The sequence below is a fragment of the Heterodontus francisci genome, chromosome 5, assembly GCF_036365525.1.
Source record: "Heterodontus francisci isolate sHetFra1 chromosome 5, sHetFra1.hap1, whole genome shotgun sequence".
NCBI classification, from domain to species: Eukaryota; Metazoa; Chordata; class Chondrichthyes; order Heterodontiformes; family Heterodontidae; genus Heterodontus; species Heterodontus francisci.
The window spans coordinates 48,806,522-48,831,637 of NC_090375.1; the positions used below are offsets into that span (position 1 = coordinate 48,806,522).

A 25,116-nucleotide genomic window follows, 5' to 3' on the forward strand; every position below is an offset into this window, starting at 1 on the left:
TGAATACACTGCCTGGAAGGATGGTGGAAGCAGATTCAATAGTAACTTTGAAAAGGAATTGGATATATACCTGAAAAGAAATATTTGCAGGGCTATGGGCAAAGAGCAGGGGAGTGGGACAAATTGGTTAGTTCTTTTAAAGAGTCACAGTCATATGAGCCGAATGGCATCCTTCTGTGCTGTAAAATTCTATGATGTGGACTGATCCATACAGACTAGGGAGGCACTAGGATCAATTCCCGGTCTGTGATGAGTTAACTTGGCAGCAATAGGGGTGCTCGACATAGAAAGCGGGAAATGTTATCTATTCCTGATGGCTATCTGGTCATCCCTGTTGTAAAGTGCATGTGTGTTGATGTTCAATGAGGTAGGCTTAAGCTCAGACAGAAAAGCCTGACAACACTGATTATCTATAGTAACACATGAAGAACATTTGCTCGATCACAGTACAACAGCATGGCCGAGCATTTACAGAACAGGAAGAAGCTAATAGGGAAGTTAGTCATTCAACATCTGAAAAGTGAAGGCAGATCAACATTCAAGGTATCACTTTTGATGAGGACTGATGAAGAGACATATTTGTTGAAAGGTCATATTCTGCTATACATCTTCTTGGAATGCACACTAGAAGTGCAATGATATAACAATCATGGACTAAATCTGAAGAGTTATAAAAAACTGACTTTGTCTTTTAAAAAATGAACCTTTATTTGAAAAAGTGAACAATGGTTCAAAATGGCCACCAAAGAAGAAAGGGTTTGGCCTTTGTGTATTCAAACTGTCTGACAAGGACAAAGCACAAATCTTCAAAGCTTAGAGGTGTCAATTGCACCCCAACCTAAAACATTCCAAAATTACAAGTCTTCTTCTGAAACGACGAAGGTGTGATGTTGCCACGTCCTGGGCAATGTGTGATCACCATGGGGAACAGACCAGACTGTCTACTAACAGGAGGTAAGAAGTAACACAGCTTTACTTTAAAAAGACAGCCAAGAGAGAGGCTCTCCAGAGAGAAAGAGACAAAGAGGAACATCCAGCGGCTTGTTTTCCAGCAAGCCAGAAGGCACTTGCCCTGCTATAAAATCCTACATCTACATTAGACAGCAGTGAACCAGAAGTGATCCACTGTCTTCAATTGAACTTTCAATTAAGAGAGAAACCGATAATCATCTCAGGCCTACATCCATCGAGAACTTGATTTCCAAGAGAATTCAACAGGTTTATCGTGACCTGTCCCCATTAAAAATCAACTTTCCCTTTTTTCCCTCTCTATCTGTCTGTTGTGCGTGTGCGGGCGAATGCGGGGGTGGATGTGGTTGTGACAATTTCAAGATAAGGCGTATCGATCAATAAACAATTTATTTTCTATTTTTAAACCTACAAGAAAACCTGTCACTGTTTATTTGAAAAATAAACACCAAGGGGTTAAACCCTAATAACAAAACCAACTTGCTGCAATCAGGTGGGGAGTTGAACGGTGGGAACCACCCACATTGCACCAAGTGGCCATAATATTCTGTTTTCATTTTAGGTTTCCAGTATTTTTATATGTTTTAATTCCTGACCTCTTTTCACCATATTCCCAATTTTAAAATGATATGTTGCCATTTTGATTCCATTTTATATTAGATAAAGTTTGGAATGCATTGACCCAGAGAAATGTAACCTCCAGTCAAAAGATACACATCTTGGCCCAGATTTTGCTAGGGCTTTTGATGGTGAACTGTCAGCGTTCACTGTCATTATCCCTCTGAAACTGACCGCAAATTCAGGATTTAGGCAGACTAATTCACAAATCCTGGGTGGGCTGTCATTCACTGCTCCAACACAGGCTGCACTGTGGATGCCCCCCTCCTTCACCCCATTGCAGCCCCCACAGCCAGAAATCTTTGAAATCAGTTGATGTGGCAAGATCTTCCTCTTTTCCAATCTCACATCGATATTAGAAACCCCATAAAAAGTTACACCTTGCTCGATCAGGGTTTTTAACAGCAATCTGAGTAATAACAATTGCTGAACAACAGATTTGACCCTGAAAATATAATTTTATAATGGTTAATTGTAGTTAACTACCTCCATAATGATTAATTACTAGATTTTTAAAAAACTTTTTATAATAATTTTTTCAGAAGTGTTTTCATGGTATTTCTGATACTACATTCACCCCATGTGTATGCCCTAATCTGTGTATTGCTCTAAGTAAAATTTTTAAACAGTGTTTTAATTTTAGTGCTTTTCATTTGTTGGTTGGCTGTCTGGGAGAATTTATTTTAATGTGATTGGCTGCTTTGACAACTTAATGACATTACAGCAGCTCCACGCTGGGAATCCCCATTAAAGAATGCTACTATCAATTGCATGGTGAGAGAGGTATAGTTCTCACCACAGAGCTTGCTAGCTCTCTCACCGATGCTTTCTTCACGGTTATTGGTGAGGGCTCTTGCTTCACAGTAAACCACAAAATTGAGTTATTTCTCACTGCAGTTCCTCAGAGACTTTTTCTATCAACATCTGGGCGGCACAGTGGCGCAGTGGTTAGCACTGCAGCCTCACAGCTCCAGGGACCCGGGTTCGATTCTGGGTACTGCCTGTGTGGAGTTTGCAAGTTCTCCCTGTGTCTGCGTGGGTTTTCTCCGGGTGCTCCGGTTTCCTCCCACAAGCCAAAAGACTTGCAGGTTGGTAGGTAAATTGACCATTATAAATTGTCACTAGTATAGGTAGGTGGTAGGGAAATATAGGGACAGGTAGGGATGTTTGGTAGAAATATGGGATTAGTGTAGGATTAGTATAAATGGGTGGTTGATGGTCGGCACAGACTCGGTGGGCCGAAGGGCCTGTATCTCTAATCTAATCTCCAGATATGAGACCCCACACAATTAGTGGCTTCTGCAAGTACATTAATCTATTTCTCTTTTATTGAATTTTCTTCACTGTTTGTTAATTTGAGGGATTTTGTTACTGAGGAATAAAACACGTTTCTCATTTTGAGGCAATAATTGTAGCTTTGAGTACTTCCAGGCCACGTACAGCATTGGTGAGATGTAGGACAAAGCTCATGTACGTCAGTGCATCATGAATAAGGCATAGAATAAAACTCCTTCTATTCTACCTCATCAAGTACTGCAAGTCTGGTACAGAAATAGTGAGGTGGAGAGTAAGGCTCCTTCTATTCTACTCCAGGCCTGATACAGCATTGGTGAGATGTAGAGCAAAGCTACATCTAATTTCCCCAGCGGAATGCCACAGCTCTAACTCATGTCTGTGTGCGACATGTCCCATTTCTGCGCAAATTCATCCTCTACGAACTCTGAACAGGACTGTCAGTTTCATACCAATGAGCGACCATGCCCACAGGAACAGAGTTTGTGGCTGTGATTGGTGAATTGTTAATGTCTGATTCTACAAATAACATTTTGAAAGTCCCGTACTTCCAACTTAGATATCATTGTTGTGTCAAGATCCTGGAATTTGTTACCTTACAGCATTGTGGGAGGACTTTCACCACTTTACTGCAGTGGTTCAAGAAAATCCACAAACATCTTTTCAACGGCAACTAGACATGGGCAATTATGGGCACCTTTCTAGTGATACCCATATCCCAGGAAAAAATATCTGTATAAACAGATAAATCTGCATATACGTTTTATCACTATGAATTTAGAAACAAACAGTAATTTATTTTATTCTGTTGAAAACACTGAAGAACTTCAAAATGTGAATATGACCAATGTCTGCCTCTGAATCAGTTTTCAGCTAGTTTTTACCTAATTGCACAATAGCTGGCTTCCTGACAATTGACAGATGCTATTATTAAACAATATATACTGCCAAATCATTCTGAAAATCCAGGTTCACATTCATTTTCTTTAGTTGGTCAAACCAATCTATTCAAATAAATTGTAATATCACCCACCCAATGCTCTCCTCACTCAGTTATTTCTAATACTCTACTCAGCCGTAGGGACAAACTTGAGAAATTAGAGAAAGCAACTGCTCATCTTTGATGGAGATAACATACGAACGTACAAACTAGGAGCAGGAGTAGGCCATTCAGCCTCTTGAGTCTGCTCTGCCATTCTATAAGATCATGAGCTGTTTATGGGCACATCTCCACTTTCCTGCCTATCCCTGATACCCTTTGACTGCCTTGTTTGTCAAGAATTTGACTACCTCTGCCTTAAAAACTGTCAGTGACCCTGCCTCCACTGCTCTCAGGGGAAGAGAGCTCCACAGATGCACAACCCTCTGAGATAAAGTTTCTCCTCGTCTCTGTCTTAAATGGGAAACCCCTTATTTTTAAACTGTGCCCCCTAGTTTTAGTCTCTCCCATAAGAGAAAACATCCTTTCAACATCCACCCTGTCAAAACCCCTCAACATCTTACATGTTTCAATATGATCACCTCTCATCCTAAACTCCAACGAATACAGTCCCAACCTGTCCAATTTTTCCTCATAAGATAACCCTTTCATCCCAGGAATAAGGACAACTGAACTGGCGTTCCCTTTGTTCACTCTGTTCTAGACAGTACTCTTTGTCAACCAGTGGTTGTAAGGCTCCCAGCAACTGCGCTTGTTTGAAATTCCTCCCACCACTTAGAATGGCCAATGGGAATTTTGTTTGAAGGACCCAATTTTGGAGATCATGTAGTAGCACCCAGGAGCAGTCAACTTGGAATTCACTATCTAATTGAATCACGGAACAGGCGCGAAGGAGTGAATAGCCTGCTTCTGTTCCTATGACTGTTACCCCCAGCATTGCTGGAGATAAAAGTGGAAAGGCCATGCGAGAGAAGTTTAAGGAGATGCTTAGTAGGGAAAAAAAAGAAGCCAGAGCTCTCTTTGTTCTCCAAGACGATCCTAGAGTAGTGGCTGGCTTTAGCAGTGGGGAGTGAGACCCAATTTCACTTGATGTGATCAGATCTGGTGATGGATAGCTAAACCAGTTGTGTGCCAGATATGATCCTTAGACTTAAGAGCGCAAAGATGGGGGCCATACTGGAGAATTACCAGGATGGGAGAGAGTAAATATTTTATGAGCGACACAATTTTAGGTGAGAGACTGGTTGAGCACTGTAGAAGTATCATGACAAATGGAATGTCAAAGCCAAGACAGTTAGCAACTTGAAAGAGCAATTGTAAGAGTTTTCTTCCCGGGGCTAATATAGAAGAAGTTGGAAGGGGATTTGATTATACGAGCTGAGTGATACAAGGAAGTGGTTGGAGCTGAACTTGTCATTTTTTATTTATTTATTCATTCATGGGATGTGGGCATCGGTACCAAGACCAGCATTTATTGCCCATCCCTATTTGCCCTTGAGAAGATGGTGGTGAGTTGCATTCTTGAACCATTGCAGTCAGTATGGGGAAAGTACTCCCATAGTACTGTTAGGTAAAATTGAGGTCAATGGGAATCAAGGGAAAAACTCATGCCTCGCACAAAGGTAAATGGTTGTGGTTGTTGGAGGCCAATCATTCCAGACTTGGCCATCACTGCAGGAGTTTCTCAGGGTAGTGTCCTCGGGCCAACCATCTTCAGCTGCTTCATCAATTATCTTCCCTCCATCATAATGTCAGAAATGGGGATGTTCGCTGAGGATGGCACAGTGGTCAGTACCATTCGCGACTCCTCAGATACTGAAGCAGTCCATACCCACATGCAGCAAGACCTGGACAACATTCAGACTTGGGCTGATAAGTGGCAAGTAACATTCGCACCACACAAGTGCCAGGTAATGACCATCTCCAACAAGAGAGAATCTAATCATCTTCCCTTGATGTTCAATGGCATTACAATCACTGAATCCCCCACTATCAACATCCTGGGGGTTACCAGTGACCAGAAACTGAACTGGACCAGCCATAGGAATATTATGGCTACATTGTAAATTGCACCTAGTGTAGGTAGGTGGTAGAGAATATGGGATTAATGTATAAATGGTATAATGGTATAAATTAGTATAAATGGGTGGTTGTTGGTCGGCACAGACTCGGTGGGCCGAAGGGCCTGTTTCAGTGCTGTATCTCTAAATAAATAAATAAGAGCAGGTCAGAAGCTATGAATTCTGTGGCGAGTAACTCACCTCCTGACTCCCCAAAGCCTGGCCACAAGGTATAAGGCAGGAGTGTGATGGAATACTCTCCATTTGTCTGGATGAATGCAGCTCCAACAACACTCAAGAAGCTCTATACCATCCAGGACAAAGCATGATTGGCACCCCATCCAGCACCTTAAACATTCACTCCCTCCACCACCGGCACATAGTGGCAGCTTTGTGTATCATGTACAAAATGCACTGCAGCAACTAGCCAAGGCTTCTTCGGCAGCACCTTCCAAACCCGTGACTTCTAGCACCTGGAAGGGCAAGGGCAGCAGTCACACGGGAACATCACCACCTGAAAGCTCCCCTCCAAGCGTCACCCCATCCTGACTTGGAACTATATTGCCGTTCCTTAAAAGTCGCTGGGTCAAAAACCTGGAACTCCCTTCCTAACAGCAATTTGGGTGTACCTACACCACTTGGACTGCAGCAGTTCAAGAAAGCAGTTCAGCACCACCTTCTCAAGGGAAATTAGGGATGGGTAACATATGCTAGCCTTGCCAGCGATGCTCACATCCATGAAAGAATAAAAGAAGTTAGCGAGTTCCAGCATTTTGAACAATCAACGATGAAGGAACAGTGATCTATATCCAAATAAGGGTGGTGTGTGACTTGGAGGGAAACTTGCAGGTGTTGGTGTTCCTAAGCACCTGCTGCTTTTATTCTTCTAGGTCAGGAGTGGGCAAATTACAGCCCACGGACCACCTCTGGTCCGTGTAGCTTTACATCCAGCACTCAACCAGCATTGCATCCGTAGAGACATGCCAGGCCATCCAGGAAATATTCTGAAGAGCAAGAATTGGAGACTTTGAGAGAAGGAACTCAGATTACCTGCTTTTATTTGTGTAGGGTGACCTTTAATGGATGATAATAGGAAGTGGCCCAAGGTAAGCTAAGGAGCAGTGGCCAGCGGCAGGCGTTTTGCGAGGTGGGAACTGAGTCCGGCTGTCAGGTGAGGAGGGAAGCATACATGGAGAAGCACTGAGAGCAGCACCAAGATTTACAATGTAAGTAACCCACTGATTGTCTCCTGATTACTGCTGACTTGGCGTTAGACACTGGAACAGATTTAACTGAAGTGGTTTAAAATGTCAGTGGGCATAGTATATGTAGGATAGAAAATTTACCAGTAACTGAGCCTATCAAATATTTCATTGATATGGCAAACATTTATGCTGTTCTGATTTCAATTATTTTATCCCTATCCATAGCACAAAAACAGCACTGGGGGAAATCTATATCGGATATCTGTAAGTAAATACCTGTTTTCTTAAAGGTATTATTAAAACACTACAAGTTTAAATGCAGCACTTTCATATTATGTGTATTGTATAGTATTATAATTTAGATGGGGGGGGGGGCCATAATTGCTCATCCAATCTAACTAATTAACTAATGTAAGAAATAACAAATAGTTGTTAACACAATTCATTTTATGTGCACGACCCTCAACAGCTCACCAAAACTTGTTAAGTGGCCCTTCACCCAAATAATTGCCCACCCCTGTTCTAGGTGATAGAGGTTGCAGGTTTGGAAGGTGCTGTTGAAGAAGGCCTTGTAGATGCTGCCACAGTATGCTGGTGGTGAAGGCAATGAATGTCTATGGTGGTGGATGGGAAGATTGTTTTGTCCTGGATGGTGTTGAGCTTCTTGAGTATAGTTGAACCTGTACTCATCTAGCTGAGAGGAAGATATTCCATCACAATTCTGACTTGTGCCTTGAGATAATGGAAAGGCTTTGGGGAGTCGGGAGGTGAGTTACTCGCTGCAGAATTCTCAGCCTCTGACCTGCTCTTGTAGCCACAGTATTGATATTGCTGGTCCAGTTAAGTTCCTGGTCAATGGTGACCCCAGGACATTGATGGTGGGATTTTGATGACGGTAATACCATTAAATGTCGGGGGCAATGGCAGAAATGTTATTGGAGATGGTTATTGCCTGGAACTTGAATGGCACAAATGTTACTTGCCACTTATCAGCTGAAACATGGATGTTGTCCAAGTCTTGCTACATGCAGGTACAGATGCCTTCAATATCTGAGGAATTACAAATGAAACTGAATACTGACTCTGTGAATGTAAACACAATTATTGGAGTAAAGAGGCCAAATGAGATGGCAAAGTCGAGGTGGTGGCCATGAATATGGGTAAATTAATTTATATGAAGAGAGAGGCTTTTGGATGATAGGAGGGTGGTGAAATGAAAGGAGAGAGGGTAAGTGGAAGTGAGATGGAAATTGAATTCACTGAAGATGAACAGTCACTCAGTATAGAGGCTCAGGGAGGAAAGGAGGGAGAATACCTTGGTGAGAACTCAGGTTGGGGCCTGGGGGAGAAGAAAGATTTTAAAGAAGATGTGAGAAAGGTGGAACAAAGTGAGATGTTTAAAGGAGAAGAAGATATCAGAAGGGTAGGGAGAGAGACCAAGGTGTGATTTGGTGCTAAGGGCCACACCACCATCACCACAAAAGTATTGGCTGGGCTGGTGGTGGAAAATACAGCCAGGCAGAGAGGCTTTGGTAAGGGGCAAGCTGTCTGTCCCCGTGAGCCAAGGTATCAATGACATCCCAGGAGTAAGTATGGAATACAAAGCAGCAGAAATGAGATGCAGTGAATAAGTTGAAAATCTCAAAAGCATTAGAAAATACTTACAGAATGGAGGAATAGATTGAAAGGAAATTTAAAGTTTATTGTACTGTAACTGCATAATTATATTTATAACCACAGCGATAGTCATGTAACACATTCCTTGGAAAGTTCAAGTCTCTTAATAGACAAATTCTTTACCTCACTTCCTTGGATGTTCAAAATCATAGCTTAAATAAAATCTATCTGAAGTTGCCAAATGCCTCATGGAATTCAAGTAGCATATTAAAATTGTTCAATCACGTTCACCCAATAAATGTGAATATGTGCACAAATTACGAAGCAATGTACCTTACCTATGTCATGCAGGTCAGGAAGAGAGGATGCTGGGATATCTGCAAGCTGCACTTTCCAAGTAACTGTTACTTCTAAATGATCCGTACTCAAACATTCAACTGACACAGTCGAGTCATCGCAGACTGGGACCATCACTGTTTTCCCAGCAATAGCCACCTAAAAAGAGACAGGAATATTCAGTGTTCCCACTCTTCCTTCTATTTTCAAGCATGTATTTGTTTGATGGTTTTCCTTATTTATTTGATGGTTTTCCTATGATTTTTGAGAGTTGAGGTAGTTTAGAAAGATGACGACTACCAGCACTAAAAATGGAATTCCTATGCAGTTTGAGAACCCGATATCCAGTACAACCAGGTCAGCTACAACACAGATTAAATGCAGAGTAAATCTGATCCATCACATACTCCGAGTTCAACCATAGCATAGGCTAAATGCAGAGTAAAGCTTCCTCTACTTTGCTCTAACAATGTAGTTCAATGCCACTTTTGGTACAACATCCTCCACTGCACCATCATCTGAGTTTTTCTATTTCCAGTTTTCCTTATAGCGTCCCCAGAGGTTGTTAGTTTGTGTAAAAACTATATTCTCCATTCTCAGGATGTGGGCATCACTGGCAAGGTCCATCTCGAGTTGCCTGATATAATTGAATGGTTTGCTAGGTCACTTCTGAGAGCAGTTGAGAGTCAGCCAAGTTGTTGTGGGTTAGGAATCACATATAGGCAAGACTAAGTAAGGACAGAAGGTTTCCTTCTCTTTAGGGCAGTTGTGAACCAGGTGGGTTTTTATGACACCAGTTTTTTAAAGAAAATCCACATTGCTTAAATAACTAAATTCAAATTCTAAATTGTGATGGTGAGATATAATTTACATTTTTGGATTATTAGTCTCGGCCTCCAGAATGCTAGTCCAGTAATATAATGACCACGACACCTACCTGTGCAGCCATGTTGACAGAGAACTGGGTAGAAAGTGAGCAAAATTGAGCTGTACTATTTTTCCGTTTGTTCGGAGGATGTGGGCATCGCTGGCTGGGCCAGCATTTATTTACCATCCCGAGTTGCCCTTGAGAAAGTGGTGGTGAGATGCCTTCTTGAAATGCTGCAGTCCTTGGGGTGTTGGTACACCAACAGTGCTGTTAGGAAGGGAGTTCCAGGATTTTGACCCAGCAACAGTGAAGGAACAGCGATATAGTTCCAAATCAGGACGGTGTGTGGCTTGGAGGGGAAATTGCAGATGGTGGTATTCCTATGCATTTGCTGCCCTTGTCCTTCTAGATGGAAGAGGTGGCGGGTTTGGAAGATGCTGTCGAAGGACCCTTGGTGAGTTGCTGCAGTGCATCATGTAGATGGTATACACTGCTGCCACTGTGCGTTGGTGGTGGAAGGAGTGAATGTTGAAGGTGGTGGATGGGGTGCCAACCAAGTGGGCTGCTTTGTCCTGGATGGTGTTGAACGTTTTGAGTGTTGTTGGAGTTGCATCCATCCAGGCAAGTGGGGAGTATTCCATCATACTCCTGACTTTTGCCTTGTAGATGGTGGACAGGCTTTGGGGAGTCAGGAGGTCAGTTATCCGTCGCAGAATTCCCAGCCTCTGACCTGCTCTTGAAGCCACAATATTTATGTGGCTAGTCCAGTTCAGTTTCTAGTCAATGGTGACTGCCAGGATGTTGACAGTGGGGGAATTCAGTGATGGTAATGCCATTGAATGTCAAGGGGAGATGGCTAGATTCTCTTTTGTTGGAGATGGTCATTGCCTGGCACTTGTGTGGCACGAATGTTACTTACTACTTATCAGCCCAAGCCTGGATGTTGTCCAGGTCTTGTTGCATGTGGGCACAGGCTGCTTCAGTATCTGGGGAGTTGTGAATGGTGCTGAACATTGTGCAATCATCAGCGAACATCCCCACTTCTGACCTTATGATGGGGGGAAGATCATTGATGAAGCAGCTGAAGATGTTTGGGCCTAGGACACTACCCTGAGAAACTCTTGCAGTAATGTCCTGGGACTGAGATGATTGCCCTCCAACATATACAATCATCATCCTTTGAGCTAAGGATGACTCCAACCAGCAGATTCCCATTGACTCCAGTTTTCCGAGGGCTCCTTGATGCCATACTCAGTCAGATGCTGCCTTGATGTCAAGGGCAGTCACTCTCACCTCAATTCTGGAGTTCAGCTCTTTTTTTCCATGTTTGGACCAAGGCTGTAATGAGGTCAGGAGCTGAGTAGCCCTGGCGGAACCCAAACTGAGTGTCAGTGAGCAGGTTATTGCTAAGCAAGTGCCACTTGATAGCATTGTCGATGACCCCTTCCATCACTTTGCTGATGATCATGAGTAGACTAATAGGGCAGTAATGGCTGGGTCAGATTTGTCCTGATTTTTGTGCCCGGGCAATTTTCCACATTGTTGGGTAGATGCCAGTGTTGTAGCTGTACTGGAACAGCTTGGCTAGGGGCACTGCTGGTTCTGGAGCACAAGTCTTCAGTACTATTGCCGGAATGTTGTCAGGACCCATAGCCTTTCCAGTATCCATGGCCTTCAGCCATTTCTTGATATCATGTGGAGTGAATCGGATTGGCTGAAGTCTGGCATCTGTGATGCTGGGGACCTCAGGAGGAGGCCGAGATGGATCATGCAGTTGGTACTTCTGGCTATAGATGGATGCAAATGCTTCAGCCTTGTCTTTTGCACTGACCTGCCGGGCTCTCCTATCATTGAGGATGGGGATGTTTGTGGAGCCTCCTCCTCCTGTTGGTTGTTTAATTGTCCATCACCATTCACAACTGGATGTGGCAGGACTGTAGAGCTTAGATCGGATTCATTGGTTGTGGGATCGCTTAGCTCTGTCTAAGACATGCTGCTTATGCAGTTTGGCACGCAAGTAGTCCTGTGTTGTAGCTTCACCAGCCTGACACCTTATTTTGAGGCATGCCTGGTGCTGCTCCTGGCATGCCCTCCTGCACTCTTCATTGAACCATGGTTGGTCCCCCGGCTTGATGGTAATGGTAGAGGGGGGGGATATGCTGGGCCACAAGGTTACAGATTATGGTTGAATACAATTCTGCTGCTGATGGCCGACAGCATCTCATGGATGCCCAGTTTTGAGTTGCTAGATCTGTTCAAAATCTATCCCATTTAGCACGGTGGTAGTGCCACACAACACGATGGAGGGTACCCTCAATATGAAGACAGGAATTTGTCTCCACAAGGACTGTGCGGTGGTCACTCCTACCAATGCTGTCATGGACAGATGCATCTGTGACAGGTAGAGTGGTGAGGACGAGGTCAAGTAGCTTTTTCCCTCTTTTTGGTTCCCTCACCACCTGCCACAGACCCAATCTAGCAGCTATATCCTTCAGGACTTGGCCAGTGTGGTCAGTAGTGATGCTACCGAGCCACTCTTGCTGATGGACTAGCTTTTTTAAATTCCAGATTTATTAATTTAATTCAAATTTCACCATCTGTGTGGGCCATTTTACAGTGTTGACCTTGTTTGCACTGGAGTGCTGACTTGGGTTGCATTAGAGTGCTAAAGTGGAGGTTTGGTGACAGAGGAAGTTCGGTGAGGAGGGAGTGAGGAGCTCCTTTCATTTCCTCCCTGTCCTCAGAGTGAGGGGAGCCGAGAGTTTCCAAAGAGCACAGCTGACTGGTGAGTAAGTCCTGGTGCATATTTTTCAAACTGGGTTGAATTGTAAGTCATTGTTTTAGCAAGACTTAGTTGGTTTTTTTAAAATTATAATAGTCTTCTAAAGTTTTAAATTTAAAGGTTTTAGTAATGGCAGGAGAGCTTAAAGCCGTGGTTTGCTCCTCTTGCAGCATGTGGGAATCCATGTGCAGCAAGTGTGTCCAGCTGCAGCTCCTGGAAGCTCAGGTTTCAGAGCTGGAAAGGCGGCTGGAAATACTGTGGAGCATCCGCGAGTCTGAGAGCATTGTGGATAGCACGTATAGGGAGGTGGTCACACCGCAGCTGAAGGAACTTGAGGAAGGAAGGGAATGGGTGACCACCAGGCAGTTCAAGAGAAACAGGCAGGTAGTTCAGGAGTCCCCTGCAATCCCGCTTGCAAATTGGTATTCCATTTTGGAGGCTGATGAGGCTGGTTCCTCCAGGGAGGGCGGACAGATCCAAGCTTCTGGCACTGCAAGCAGCCTGTCTGTACAGGAAGTGGGAAAGAGAGGAAGAGCAATAGTAATATGGGATTCTATAGTCAGGGGAACAGATAGGCGCTACTGTGGCCATCAACATGACTCCACGATGGTGTGTTGCCTCCCTGGAGCCAGGGTCTGGGATGTCACTGAACGGCTGCAGGGCATCCTGAATGGGCAGGGTGATGAGACAGAGGTCATGGTACATGTTGGTACCAATGACATAGGTAGAAAGAGGGATGAGGTCTTGCATCAAGAATTCAGGGAGTTAGGCAGGAGACTAAAAGGCAGGAGACTAAAAAGCAGGACCTCTCGGGTTGTAATCTCTGGATTACTCCCAGTGCCACGTGCTAGCGAGTATAGAAATAGGAGAATAGCACAGATGAACGCGTGGCTTAAGAGTTGGTGCAGGAGGGAGGGTTTTAGATTCCTGGATCACTGGGACCGTTTCTGGGGAAGGTGGGACCTGTACAAGCGGGACAGTCTACATCTGAACCAGAGGGGGACTAACATCCTTGCTGGTGGGTTTGCTAGTGCTGCAGGGAGGAGTTTAAACTAATTTGGGGGAGGGGACGCAGACTCCTAGCAGAATAGGGACACAGCTAAATACAGGAAAGCGAACAAGTCAGAGGGAATACAGCGGAAGTAAGTTTCAAGGGAGTAAGACCAGGATGGAAGGCCTCTACTTTAATGCCAGGAGTATTGCAGGGAAAACAGATAAGTTAAGGGCAAGGATTGACATGTGGAATTGTGATATAGTAGCCATCACGGAGACATGGTTGAGGGAGGGGCAGGATTGGCAGCTCAATATCCCGGATATAGAACCTTCAGGCGAGACAGAGGAGGGGGTAAAAGAGGAGGTGGCATTGCAATATTAGTTAAGGAGTCAGTTACTGCAGTAAGGAGAGATGATATCATGGAGAGGGCATCAAATGAAGCTTTATGGGTAGAGTTTAGGAATAAAAAAGGGACAGCCACATTGCTAGGTGTTTATTATAGACCCCCCAGATAGTCAGCAGGAAATTGAGGAGCAAATATGTGCGCAATTTGCAGAGGTGTGTAAAAATAACAGTGTAATTCTTTTAGGTGATTTCAACTTTCCCAACATTAATTGGGGTAGTCATCGTGTTAAGGGCTTAGATGGAGTGGAGTTCTTAAAATGTACACAGGAGAACTTTTTAGCTCAATATGTAGAGGATCCAACAAGGGAGGGTGCAATGCTGGACCTAATTCAGGGGAATGAAGCCGGACAGGTGGTTGATGTGTTGGTGGGGGTGCATTTTGGTGATAGCGACCACAACATGGTACAATTTAAGCTTGTTATGGAGAAAGAAATAGACAAGTTGCAAAAAAAGGTTTTGGATTGGGGGAGAGCGAATTTTAGTAAAATAAGGCAGGATCTGGCCAAGGTAGACTGGAAAGAGTTACATTTTCGGGAAATCTACAGAAGAGCAGTGGGGGGGGCATTCAAAAAGGAAATGGGGAGGGTACAGGCCCAACATGTTCCCTCTAGGGTAATAGGTAGGAGCAACAAGCCCAGAGAACCATGGATGACCAGAAACATTCAGGGTACGATGAGAAGGAAAAGAGAGGCTTTTAGCAAATACAAGGAGAGCAAATCAATGGAAGCATGAGTGGAGTACAGAAAGTGTAGGATGGAGCTTAAGAAAGCAATTAGGAGAGCAAAGAGGGGATCTGAGAAAGCTCTGGCTGGTAAAAGTAAGGAAAATCCCAAGATATTCTATAAGTATATCAATGGGAAGAGAATAACCAGGGAAAGAGTAGGACCCATTAGGGACCAAGGGGGAAATTTGTGGGTAGAGCCAGAGGACATTGGTAGGGTGTTGAACGAATACTTCACATCTGTCTTCACCCAAGAGAAAGAGGATGTAGATATGGAACTTAGAGAGAGAGACTGTGAGGTTCTTGAGCAAATTGTCATAGGGAGTGAGAAGGTATTGGAGGTTTTGGAAGGCTTAAAAGTGGACAAATCTACAGGTCCGGACGATTTGTGTCCCAGGATGCTGTGGGAGGCGAGGGTGGAGATTGCAGGGGCTCTGACCCAAATTTTTAATTCCTCTCTGGCCACGGGAGAGGTGCCAGAGGACTGGAGAACAGCTAATGTGGTCCCACTATTTAAGAAGGGTTGTAGACATAAGCCAGGGAACTACAGCCCAGTGAGTCTCATGTCAGTGGTAGGGAAACTATTGGAGAAAATTCTGAAGGAGAGAATCTAGCACCACTTGGAGAGGCAAAATTTGATTAGGAATAGTCAGCATGGCTTTGTCAGAGGGAGGTCATGCCTAACAAATTTGATTGAATTTTTTGAGCATGTGACCAGGTGTGTAGATGAGGGTAGTGCAGTTGATGTAGTTTACATGGATTTCAGCAAAGCCTTTGACAAGGTCCCATATGGCAGACTTATCAAGAAAGCAAATGCACATAGGATACAAGGTAACTTGATCAGGTGGATTCAAAATTGGCTTAGCTGTAGGAGACAGAGAGTGATGACAGACGGCTGTTTTAGTGACTGGAAGCCAGTGTCCAGTGGCGTACCACAGGGATCTGTGCTGGGTGCCCTATTGTTTGTCATTTATATAAACGACATAGATGACTATGTGGGGGGTAGGATCAGTAAGTTTGCGGATGACACAAAGATTGGCCGAGTGGTTAACAGTGAGGTGGAGTGTCTTAGGTTACAGGAAGATATAGACGGGATGGTCAAATGGGCAGAAAAGTGGCAGATGGAATTTAACCCTGAAAAGTGTGAGGTGATACACTTTGGAAGGAGTGATGTGACACGGAAGTATTCAATGAATGGCCTGACACTGGGAAGTTCCGAGGAACAAAGGGACCTTGGGGTGTTTGTCCATAGATCTCTGAAGGCAGAAGGACAGGTTAATAGGGTGGTGAAAAAGGCAAATGGGACACTTGCCTTTATCAATTGAGGCATAGATTACAAAAGCAGGGAGGTCATGTTGGAGTTGTATAGAACTTTGGTAAGGCCACAGCTGGAGTACTGTGTGCAATTCTGGTCGCCACATTATGTGATTACATTGGAGGGAGTGCAGAGGCGATTCACCAGGATGTTGCTTGGGATGGAACATTCAAGCTATGAAGAGAGGTTGGATAGGCGTGGGTTGTTTTCACTGGAGCAGAGAAGACTGAGGGGTGACCTGATCGAGGTGTACAAGATTATGAGGGGCATGGACAGGGTGGATAGGGAGCAGCTGTTCCCCTTAGTTGAAGGGTCAGTTACGAGGGGTCACTAGTTTAAGGTGAGGGGCAGGAGGTTTAAGGGGGATTTGAGGAAGAACCTTTTTACCCAGAGGGTGGTGACAGTCTGGAATGCACTGCCTGGGAGGGTGGTGGAGGCAGGTTGCCTCACATCCTTTAAAAAGTACCTGGATGAACACTTGGCACTTCATAACATTCAAGGCTATGGGCCAAGTGCTGGGAAATGGGATTAGGTAGACAGGTCAGGTGTTTTTAATGCATCAGTGCAGACTCGAAGGGCCGAAGGGCCTCTTCTGCACTGTATTATTCTGTGATTCTGTGATCTGCCATGGGAATGGACTCATGTCCCCAGAGCATTAGCCTGGGACTCTGGATTATTAGTCTCGTGACATTACCACTATGCCACTGCCTCCCCTTTTTGTCCATTGGCAACCTGAACCTACTTTCCCAGTAAGCAGGTGAGAAAGTGATGTATGTGATAGGTTAACATTCATCTGTCCAAGTGACCTGGAAAAATTGAACTTTCTGGCCTTAGGGGGATTTCCATTGTTCCATCCGACCTGGAGGGACATGGGACTGGCTGACCTTCGGCGTGTACTCGCCCAACTCTTAAATTTGATAGTAAAGCATTTAAAAGTTACTAGTTTTGGTCTATGAAAGGGGTAAACCAGCTCAGATTTCTGCTGCTGATCATTATCCAGTGACCTGTGCTGGAAATTGACATTGGGTGAGGACAGAGCCAAGTTCAGATGTCAAAAAGTCTGTTAACACTCAGCACTCAGGTTCACATGTGTAGTACCGAAGGGCTGCCAACCCCCCTGTAATTCAAGGCAACATCTTCAAAAGAAAGGAGAAAATTGGTAAACAAATAAAATATTTTTATATAAGCACCTGAATGTGACAGAATCCTCTCGCCCTCAGATCATCAGCGATGAAGATTTTAAATGCCTTCAGTAATCCCGAATAATCACTGGTACATGCTTTTCCAGAAGGCAACAGAAGCTGAAACTGTCTCTGGGCCTGAGCCACTTGAAATAGGTTGATTTCTGTGAGGTAAAAGACAATCTTCACAAAGGATGTTTTCTAAAATCACTTTTCTAAACTAAATCTGGTATCCCTCCTCTTTCTGCAGAATACCCTACAGGAGAATGCTGGAAGTTTCCAGTATATTGTATTTGAATCTTATCACTGCAGTTTACTGTACCAAATGTCTCCATTGAAATATATTGTATTGTTGTAGTCGCAATTCCTACTATCAGGATGATTAATCTCAACATAGAAATAGAAAGACAGAGAAGTTACAACAGGAAACAGGTCATTCAGCCCAATCAGTCCCATTTCCCTTAAAGCTCTGTTACTTCATTCACCTACATAATCTAATTAACAATATTGACAAACTTCTGCCTCAATTAAACCTGGAAGGGAATTCCATAACCTCACAACTTTCTGTGTAAAGAGGTTTCTCCTGCAATGTGTTTTAACATTCTTACATTTAAGCTTGCATCTATGACTCTCAATGCTGCTCCATGATGAGTTGATTGGATGTGTGGTTCCGTGGGCCAGTATCAAAAATCTGGGTTAAATTTTCCCCTCCCCGAACACATGAAATGTTCTGAGTTATCTGGGCATAATACCATCCAGTGAAATTTGATTATATATATCCAATGTATTGAGCTCCAACACTCTGCTCCCCACCTGAAGCTAAAGACCAGTTCTACGAGCATCCCCAATACCGAACACCTGTTCCTGCTGGGGGACTTTAATGCCAGGGTTGGGGCCGTCCATGACTCATGGCACTCCTGCCTTGGGAGCTATGGCTTTGGAAGGATGAACGAGAACGGACAGAGACTGCTGGAGTTGTGTACCTATCATAACCTCTGCATCACCAACTCGTTCTTTCATACTAAACCCTGTCACCGGGTTTCTTGGGGGCACCCAAGATCAAGTCGTTGGCACCAGCTGGACCTCATCGTCACAAGGTGAGCCTCTTTAAATAGCGTTCAAATCACACGCAGCTTCCACAGTGCCAACTACGACACCGCCCACTCCCTGGTTTGCAGCAAGGTTAGACTCAAACCAAAGAAGCTGCATCATCCAACCAGAAGGGCCACCCGTGCATCAACACTAGCAGAATTTCTCATCCACAGCTGTTAGAAAAGTTTCTAAATTCACTTGAAAAAGCCCTTCAAAACACTCCTGTAGGGGATGCAGAGACCAAGTGGGCCAACATCAGAGATGCCATCTGTGACTCAGCAATGACCACCTATGGAAAACGTGTGAAGCGGAATGCAGACTGGTTTCAATCTCACTTTGAAGAGCTGGAACCTGTCATAGCCACTAAGCGCATTGCATTGCTGAACTACAAGAAAGCCCCCAGCGAGTTAACATCCGTAGTACTTAAAGCAGCCAGAAGTGCTGCACAAAGAACAGCCAGGCGCTGCGCAAATGACTACTGGCAACATCTATGCCGTCATATTCAGCTGGCCTCCGACACTGGAAACATCAGAGGAATGTATGATGGCATTAAGAGAGCTTTTGGGCCAACCATCAAGAAGATCACCCCCCTCAAATCTAAATCAGGGGACACAATCACTGACCAACGCAAGCAAATGGACCACTGGGTGGAGCACTATCTAGAATTGTACTCCAGGGAAAATGTTGTCACTGAGACTGCCCTCAATGCAGCCCAGTCTCTGCCAGTCATGGATGAGCTGGACGTACAGCCAACAAAATCAGAACTCAGAGATGCCATTGATTCTCTAGCCAGCGGAAAAGCCCCTGGGAAGGACGGCATTACCCCTGAAATAATCAAGAGTGCCAAGCCTGCTATACTTTCATCACTCTACGAACTGCTTTGTCTGTGCTGGGACGAGGGAGCAGTACCACAGGACATGCGCGATGCCAATATCATCACCCTCTATAAGAACAAGGGTGACCGCGGTGACTGCAACAACTACCGTGGAATCTCCCTGCTCAGCAAAGTGGGGAAATTCTTTGCTCGAGTCCCTTTAAACAGGCTCCAGAAGCTGGCTGAGCGTGTCTACCCTGAGGCACAGTGTGGCTTTCGAGCAGAGAGATCCACCATTGACATGCTGTTCTCCCTTCACCTGCTACAGGAGAAATGCCGTGAACAACAGATGCCCCTCTACGTTGCTTTCATTGATCTCACCAAAGCCTTTGACCTCGTCAGCAGACGTGGTCTCTTCAGACTACTAGAATAGATCGGATGTCTACCAAAGCGACGAAGTATCTTTGGTACAGCGACTTTGTTCGGGAGCTGATAGTGCGAGCGAGCTAACAGCTGAGAGGTCAGTTTCAGTTTAAAGTTAAAATTAATTACCTTTTGTTTCGGCGGACCAGGGGACTGCTGGGTAAGTGAGGTTACATATTTGGGCGGTTGCTTTACCCGAAACACTACTCGGGTAGTGTCTCCCACCCATCCTACTCCTCTAACCAAAAAAAAAAGGACTCTGGTGTGTTGATAAGGTAAGCTTTTTATTTAAAAAGTTCTGTCCGTCGGATTGATAAGCTAACAGGTTTTGACTTTTTTTTTGGTTTTTCAGTAGATTTGTTGGGAATTTAGAATAGAGGGAATGGAGGTTAAGGCAGTTGAATGTTCCTCCTGCAGAGTGTGGGAAGTAAGGGTCGCCAAGAGTGTCCCTGCTGACTGCATCTGCGGGAAGTGCACCCAACTCCAGCTCCTCGAGAACCGCGTTAGGGAACTGGAGCTGGAGCTGGATGAACTTCGGATCATTCGGGAGGCGGAGGGGGTTATTGAGAGGAGTTATGGGGAGGTAGTCAGACCTCAGGTAAAAGAAGTAGGTAGATGGGTTACCGTCAGGGGAAGGAGAGGGAACCAGCAGGCAGTGCAGGGATCCCCTGTGGCCGTTTCCCTCAACAACAGTTATACCGTTTTGGATACTGTTGCGGGGGACGACTTACCAGGGATAAGCAATGGGGTACAGGTATCTGGCACAGAGTCTGTCCCTGTTGCTCAGAAGGGAAGGGGGAAGAGGAGCAGAACATTAGTCATTGGGGACTCCATAGTTAGGGGAACAGATAGGAGGTTCTGTGGGAACGAGAGAGACTCACGTTTGGTGTGTTGCCTCCCAGGTGCCAGGGTTCGTGATGTCTTGGATCGTGTTTTTGGGATCCTTAAGGGGGAGGGGGAGCAGCCCCAAGTCGTGGTCCACATAGGCACCAACGACATAGGTAGGAAGAGAGATGGGGATTTAAGGCAGAAATTCAGGGAGCTAGGATGGAAGCTTAGAGCGAGAACAAACAGAGTTGTTATCTCTGGGTTGTTGCCCGTGCCACGTGCTAGCGAAGCGAGGAATAGGAAGAGAGAGGAGTTGAACACGTGGCTGCAGGGATGGTGTAGGAGGGAGGGTTTTGGTTTCCTGGATAATTGGGGCTCTTTCTGGGGTAGGTGGGACCTCTACAAACAGGATGGTCTTCACCTGAACCAGAGGGGTACCAATATCCTGGGGGGGAGATTTGCTAGTGCTCTTCGGCGGGGTTTAAACTAATTCAGCAGGGGAATGGGAACCTGAAATGTAGTTCCAGTGTACAGGATGTTGAGAGTAGTGAGGTCAGGGATAAGGTTACAAGGACGCAAGAGGGCACTGGCAAGCAAGAACTTGGTTTAAAGTGTGTCTACTTCAACGCCAGGAGCATCCGGAATCAGGTGGGTGAGCTTGCAGCATGGGTTGGTACCTGGGATCTCGACGTTGTGGCCATTTCGGAGACATGGGTAGAGCAGGGACAGGAATGGATGTTGCAGGTTCCGGGATTTAGATGTTTCAGTAAGAACAGAGAAGATGGTAAAAGAGGGGGGGGGTGTGGCATTGTTAATCAAGGAGGGTATTACAGCGGCAGAAAGGACGTTGAGGACTCGTCTACTGAGGTAGTATGGGCTGAGGTTAGAAACAGGAGAGGAGAGGTCACCCTGTTGGGAGTTTTCTATAGACCTCCGAATAGTTCCAGAGATGTAGAGGAAAGGATAGCGAAGATGATTCTCGACAGGAGCGAGAGTAACAGGGTAGTTGTTATGGGGGACTTTAACTTTCCAAATATTGACTGGAAATGCTATAGTTCGAGTACTTTAGATGGGTCAGTTTTTGTCCAGTGTGTGCAGGAGGGTTTTCTGACACAGTATGTAGACAGGCCAACCAGGGGCGATGTCACATTGGATTTGGTACTGGGTAATGAACCCGGCCAGGTGTTAGATTTAGATGTAGGTGAGCACTTTGGTGATAGTGATCACAATTCGGTTAGGTTTACCTTAGCTATGGGCAGGGACAGGTATATACCGCAGGGCAAGAATTATAGCTGGGGGAAAGGAAATTATGATGCGATTAGGCAAGATTTAGGATGCGTAGGATGGGGAAGGAAACTGCAGGGGATGGGCACAATAGAAATGTGGAGCTTATTCAAGGAGCAGCTACAGCATGTCCTTGATAAGTATGTACCTGTCAGGCAGGGAGGAAGTTGTCGAGCGAGGGAGCCGTGGTTTACTAAAGAAGTTGAAGCGCTTGTCAAGAGGAAGAAGAAGGCTTATGTTAGGATGAGACGTGAAGGCTCAGTTAGGGCGCTTGAGAGTTACAAGCTAGCCAGGAAAGATCTAAAGGGAGAGCTAAGAAGAGCGAGGAGAGGACACGAGAAGTCATTGGCGGATAGGATCAAGGAAAACCCTAAGGCTTTCTATAGGTATATCAGGAATAAAAGAATGACTAGAGTTAGATTAGGGCCAATCAAGGATAGTAGTGGGAAGTTGTGTGTGGAATCAGAGGAGATAGGGGAAGCGTTAAATGAATATTTTTCGTCAGTATTTACAGTAGAGAAAGAAAATGTTGTCGAGGAGAATACTGAGATACAGACTACTGGGCTAGATGGGATTGAGGTTCACAAAGAGGAGGTGTTAGCAATTTTGGAAAGTGTGAAAATAGATAAGTCCCCTGGGCCAGATGGGATTTATCCTAGGATTCTCTGGGAAGCCAGGGAGGAGATTGCAGAGCCTTTGTCCTTGATCTTTATGTCGTCATTGTCGACAGGAATAGTGCCGGAAGACTGGAGGATAGCAAATGTTGTCCCCTTGTTCAGGAAGGGGAGTAGAGACAGCCCTGGTAATTATAGACCTGTGAGCCTTACTTCGGTTGTGGGTAAAATGTTGGAAAAGGTTATAAGAGACAGGATTTATAATCATCTTGAAAAGAATAAGTTCATTAGCGATAGTCAGCACGGTTTTGTGAAGGGTAGGTCATGCCTCACAAACCTTATTGAGTTTTTCGAGAAGGTGACCAAACAGGTGGATGAGGGTAAAGCCGTGGTTGTGGTGTATATGGATTTCAGTAAGGCGTTTGATAAGGTTCCTCACGGTAGGCTATTGCAGAAAATACGGAAGTATGGGATTGAAGGTGATTTAGAGCTTTGGATCAGAAATTGGCTAGCTGAAAGAAGACAGAGGGTGGTGGTTGATGGCAAATGTTCATCCTGGAGTTTAGTTACTAGTGGTGTACCGCAAGGTTCTGTTTTGGGGCCACTGCTGTTTGTCATTTTTATAAATGACCTGGATGAGGGTGTAGAAGGGTGGGTTAGTAAATTTGCGGATGACACGAAGGTCGGTGGAGTTGTGGATAGTGCCGAAGGATGTTGTAGGTTACAGAGGGACATAGATAGGCTGCAGAGCTGGGCTGAGAGATGGCAAATGGAGTTTACTGTGGAAAAGTGTGGGGTGATGCACTTTGGAAGGAGTAACAGGAATGCAGAGTACTGGGCTAATGGGAAGATTCTTGGTAGTGTAGATGAGCAGAGAGATCTTGGTGTCCAGGTACATAAATCCCTGAAAGTTGCCACCCAGGTTAATAGGGCTGTTAAGAAGGCATATGGTGTGTTCGCTTTTATTAGTAGGGGGATCGAGTTTCGGAGCCACGAGGTCATGCTGCAGCTATACAAAACTCTGGTGCGGCCGCACCTGGAGTATTGCGTGCAGTTCTGGTCACCGCATTATAGGAAGGATGTGGAAGCTTTGGAAAGGGTGCAGAGGAGATTTACTGGGATGTTGCCTGGTATGGAGGGAAGGTCTTACGAGGAAAGGCTGAGGGACTTGAGGTTGTTTTCGTTGGAGAGAAGGAGGGGGAGAGGTGACTTAATAGAGACATATAAGATAATCAGAGGGTTAGATAGGGTGGATAGTGAGAGTCTATTTCCCCGGATGGTGATGACAAACACGAGGGGACACAGCTTTAAGTTGAGGGGTGATAGATATAGGACAGATGTTAGAGGTAGTTTCTTTACTCAGAGAGTAGTAGGGGCGTGGAACGCCCTGCCTGCAACAGTAGTGGACTCGCCAACTTTAAGGGCATTTAAGTGGTCATTGGATAGACATATGGATGAAAATGGAATAGTGTAGGTCAGATGGTTTCACAGGTCGGCGCAACATCGAGGGCCGTAGGGCCTGTACTGCACTGTAATGTTCCATGTTCTATGTTCTATCTCATTCCATGACAATATGAAAGGCACAATTCAGCATAGCGGCGCCTCATCAGACCCCTTTCCTATCCTGAGTGGTGTGAAACAGGGCTGTGTTCTCGCACCTACACTGTTTGAGATCTTCTTCTCACTGCTGCTCTCACATGTGTTCAAGTCTTCAGAAGAAGGAATTTTCCTCCACACAAGATCAGGTGGCAGGTTGTTCAACCGTCTGAGAGCAAAGTCCAAAGTACGGAAAGTCCTCATCAGGGAACTCCTCTTTGCTGACGATGCTGCTTTAACATCTCACACTGAAGAGTGTCTGCAGAGACTCATCGACAGGATTGCAGCTGCCTGCAACGAATTTGGCCTAACCATCAGCCTCAAGAAAACGAACATCATGGGACAGGACGTCAGAAATGCTCCATCCATCAATATCGGTGACCACGCTCTGGAAGTGGTTCAAGAGTTCACCTACCTGAGCTCAACTATCACCAGTAACCTGTCTCTCGATGCAGAAATCAGCAAGCGCACGGGAAAGGCTTCCACTGCTATGTCCAGACTGGCCAAGGGAGTGTGGAAAAATGGCGCACTGACAGGGAACACAAAAGTCCGAGTGTATCAAGTCTGTGTCCTCAGTACCTTGCTCTACGGCAGCGAGGCCTGGACAACGTATGTCAGCCAAGATCGACGTCTCAATTCATTCCACCTTCGCTGCCTCTGGAGAATCCCTGGCATCAGGTGGCAGGACCGTATCTCCAACGCAGAAGTCCTCGAGGCGGCCAACATCCCCAGCATATACACCCTACTGAGTCAGCGGTGCTTGAGATGGTTTGGCCATGTGAGCCGCATGAAAGATGGCAGGATCCCCAAGGACAAATTGTACAGCGAGCTCGTCACTGGTATCAGACCCACCGGCCGTCCATGTCTCCGCTTTAAAGACATCTGCAAATGCGACATGAAGTCCTGTGACATTGATTACAAGTTGTGGGAGTCAGTTGCCAGCGATTGCCAGAGCTGGCGGGCAGCCATAAAGGCGGGGCCAAAGTGTGGCGAGTCGAAGAGACTTAGCAGTTGGCAGGAAAAAAGACAGAAGCGCAAGGAGAGAGCCAACTGTGTAACAGCCCTGACAACGAATTTTATCTGTAGCACCTGTGGAAGAGTCTGTCACTCTAGAATTGGCCTTCCAGGCACTGCTTCACAAACCACTGACCACCTCCAAGC

The 25,116-nt window shown here is 45.3% G+C and overlaps 1 protein-coding gene across 1 annotated transcript in view; it reads right to left on the reverse strand.

The window, feature by feature from the left end:
- tg (thyroglobulin) overlaps positions 1 to 25,116 on the reverse strand; it is a 532,338-nt gene that overhangs the window by 420,513 nt on the left and 86,709 nt on the right. Inside the window, exons 21-22 of the mRNA XM_068032631.1 lie at positions 17,314 to 17,468; positions 9,041 to 9,197 (exon numbers count right to left, since the gene is read on the reverse strand). Of these exons, the coding sequence (XP_067888732.1) occupies positions 9,041 to 9,197; positions 17,314 to 17,468 (312 nt within the window). The remainder of the gene's footprint in view (positions 1 to 9,040; positions 9,198 to 17,313; positions 17,469 to 25,116) is intronic.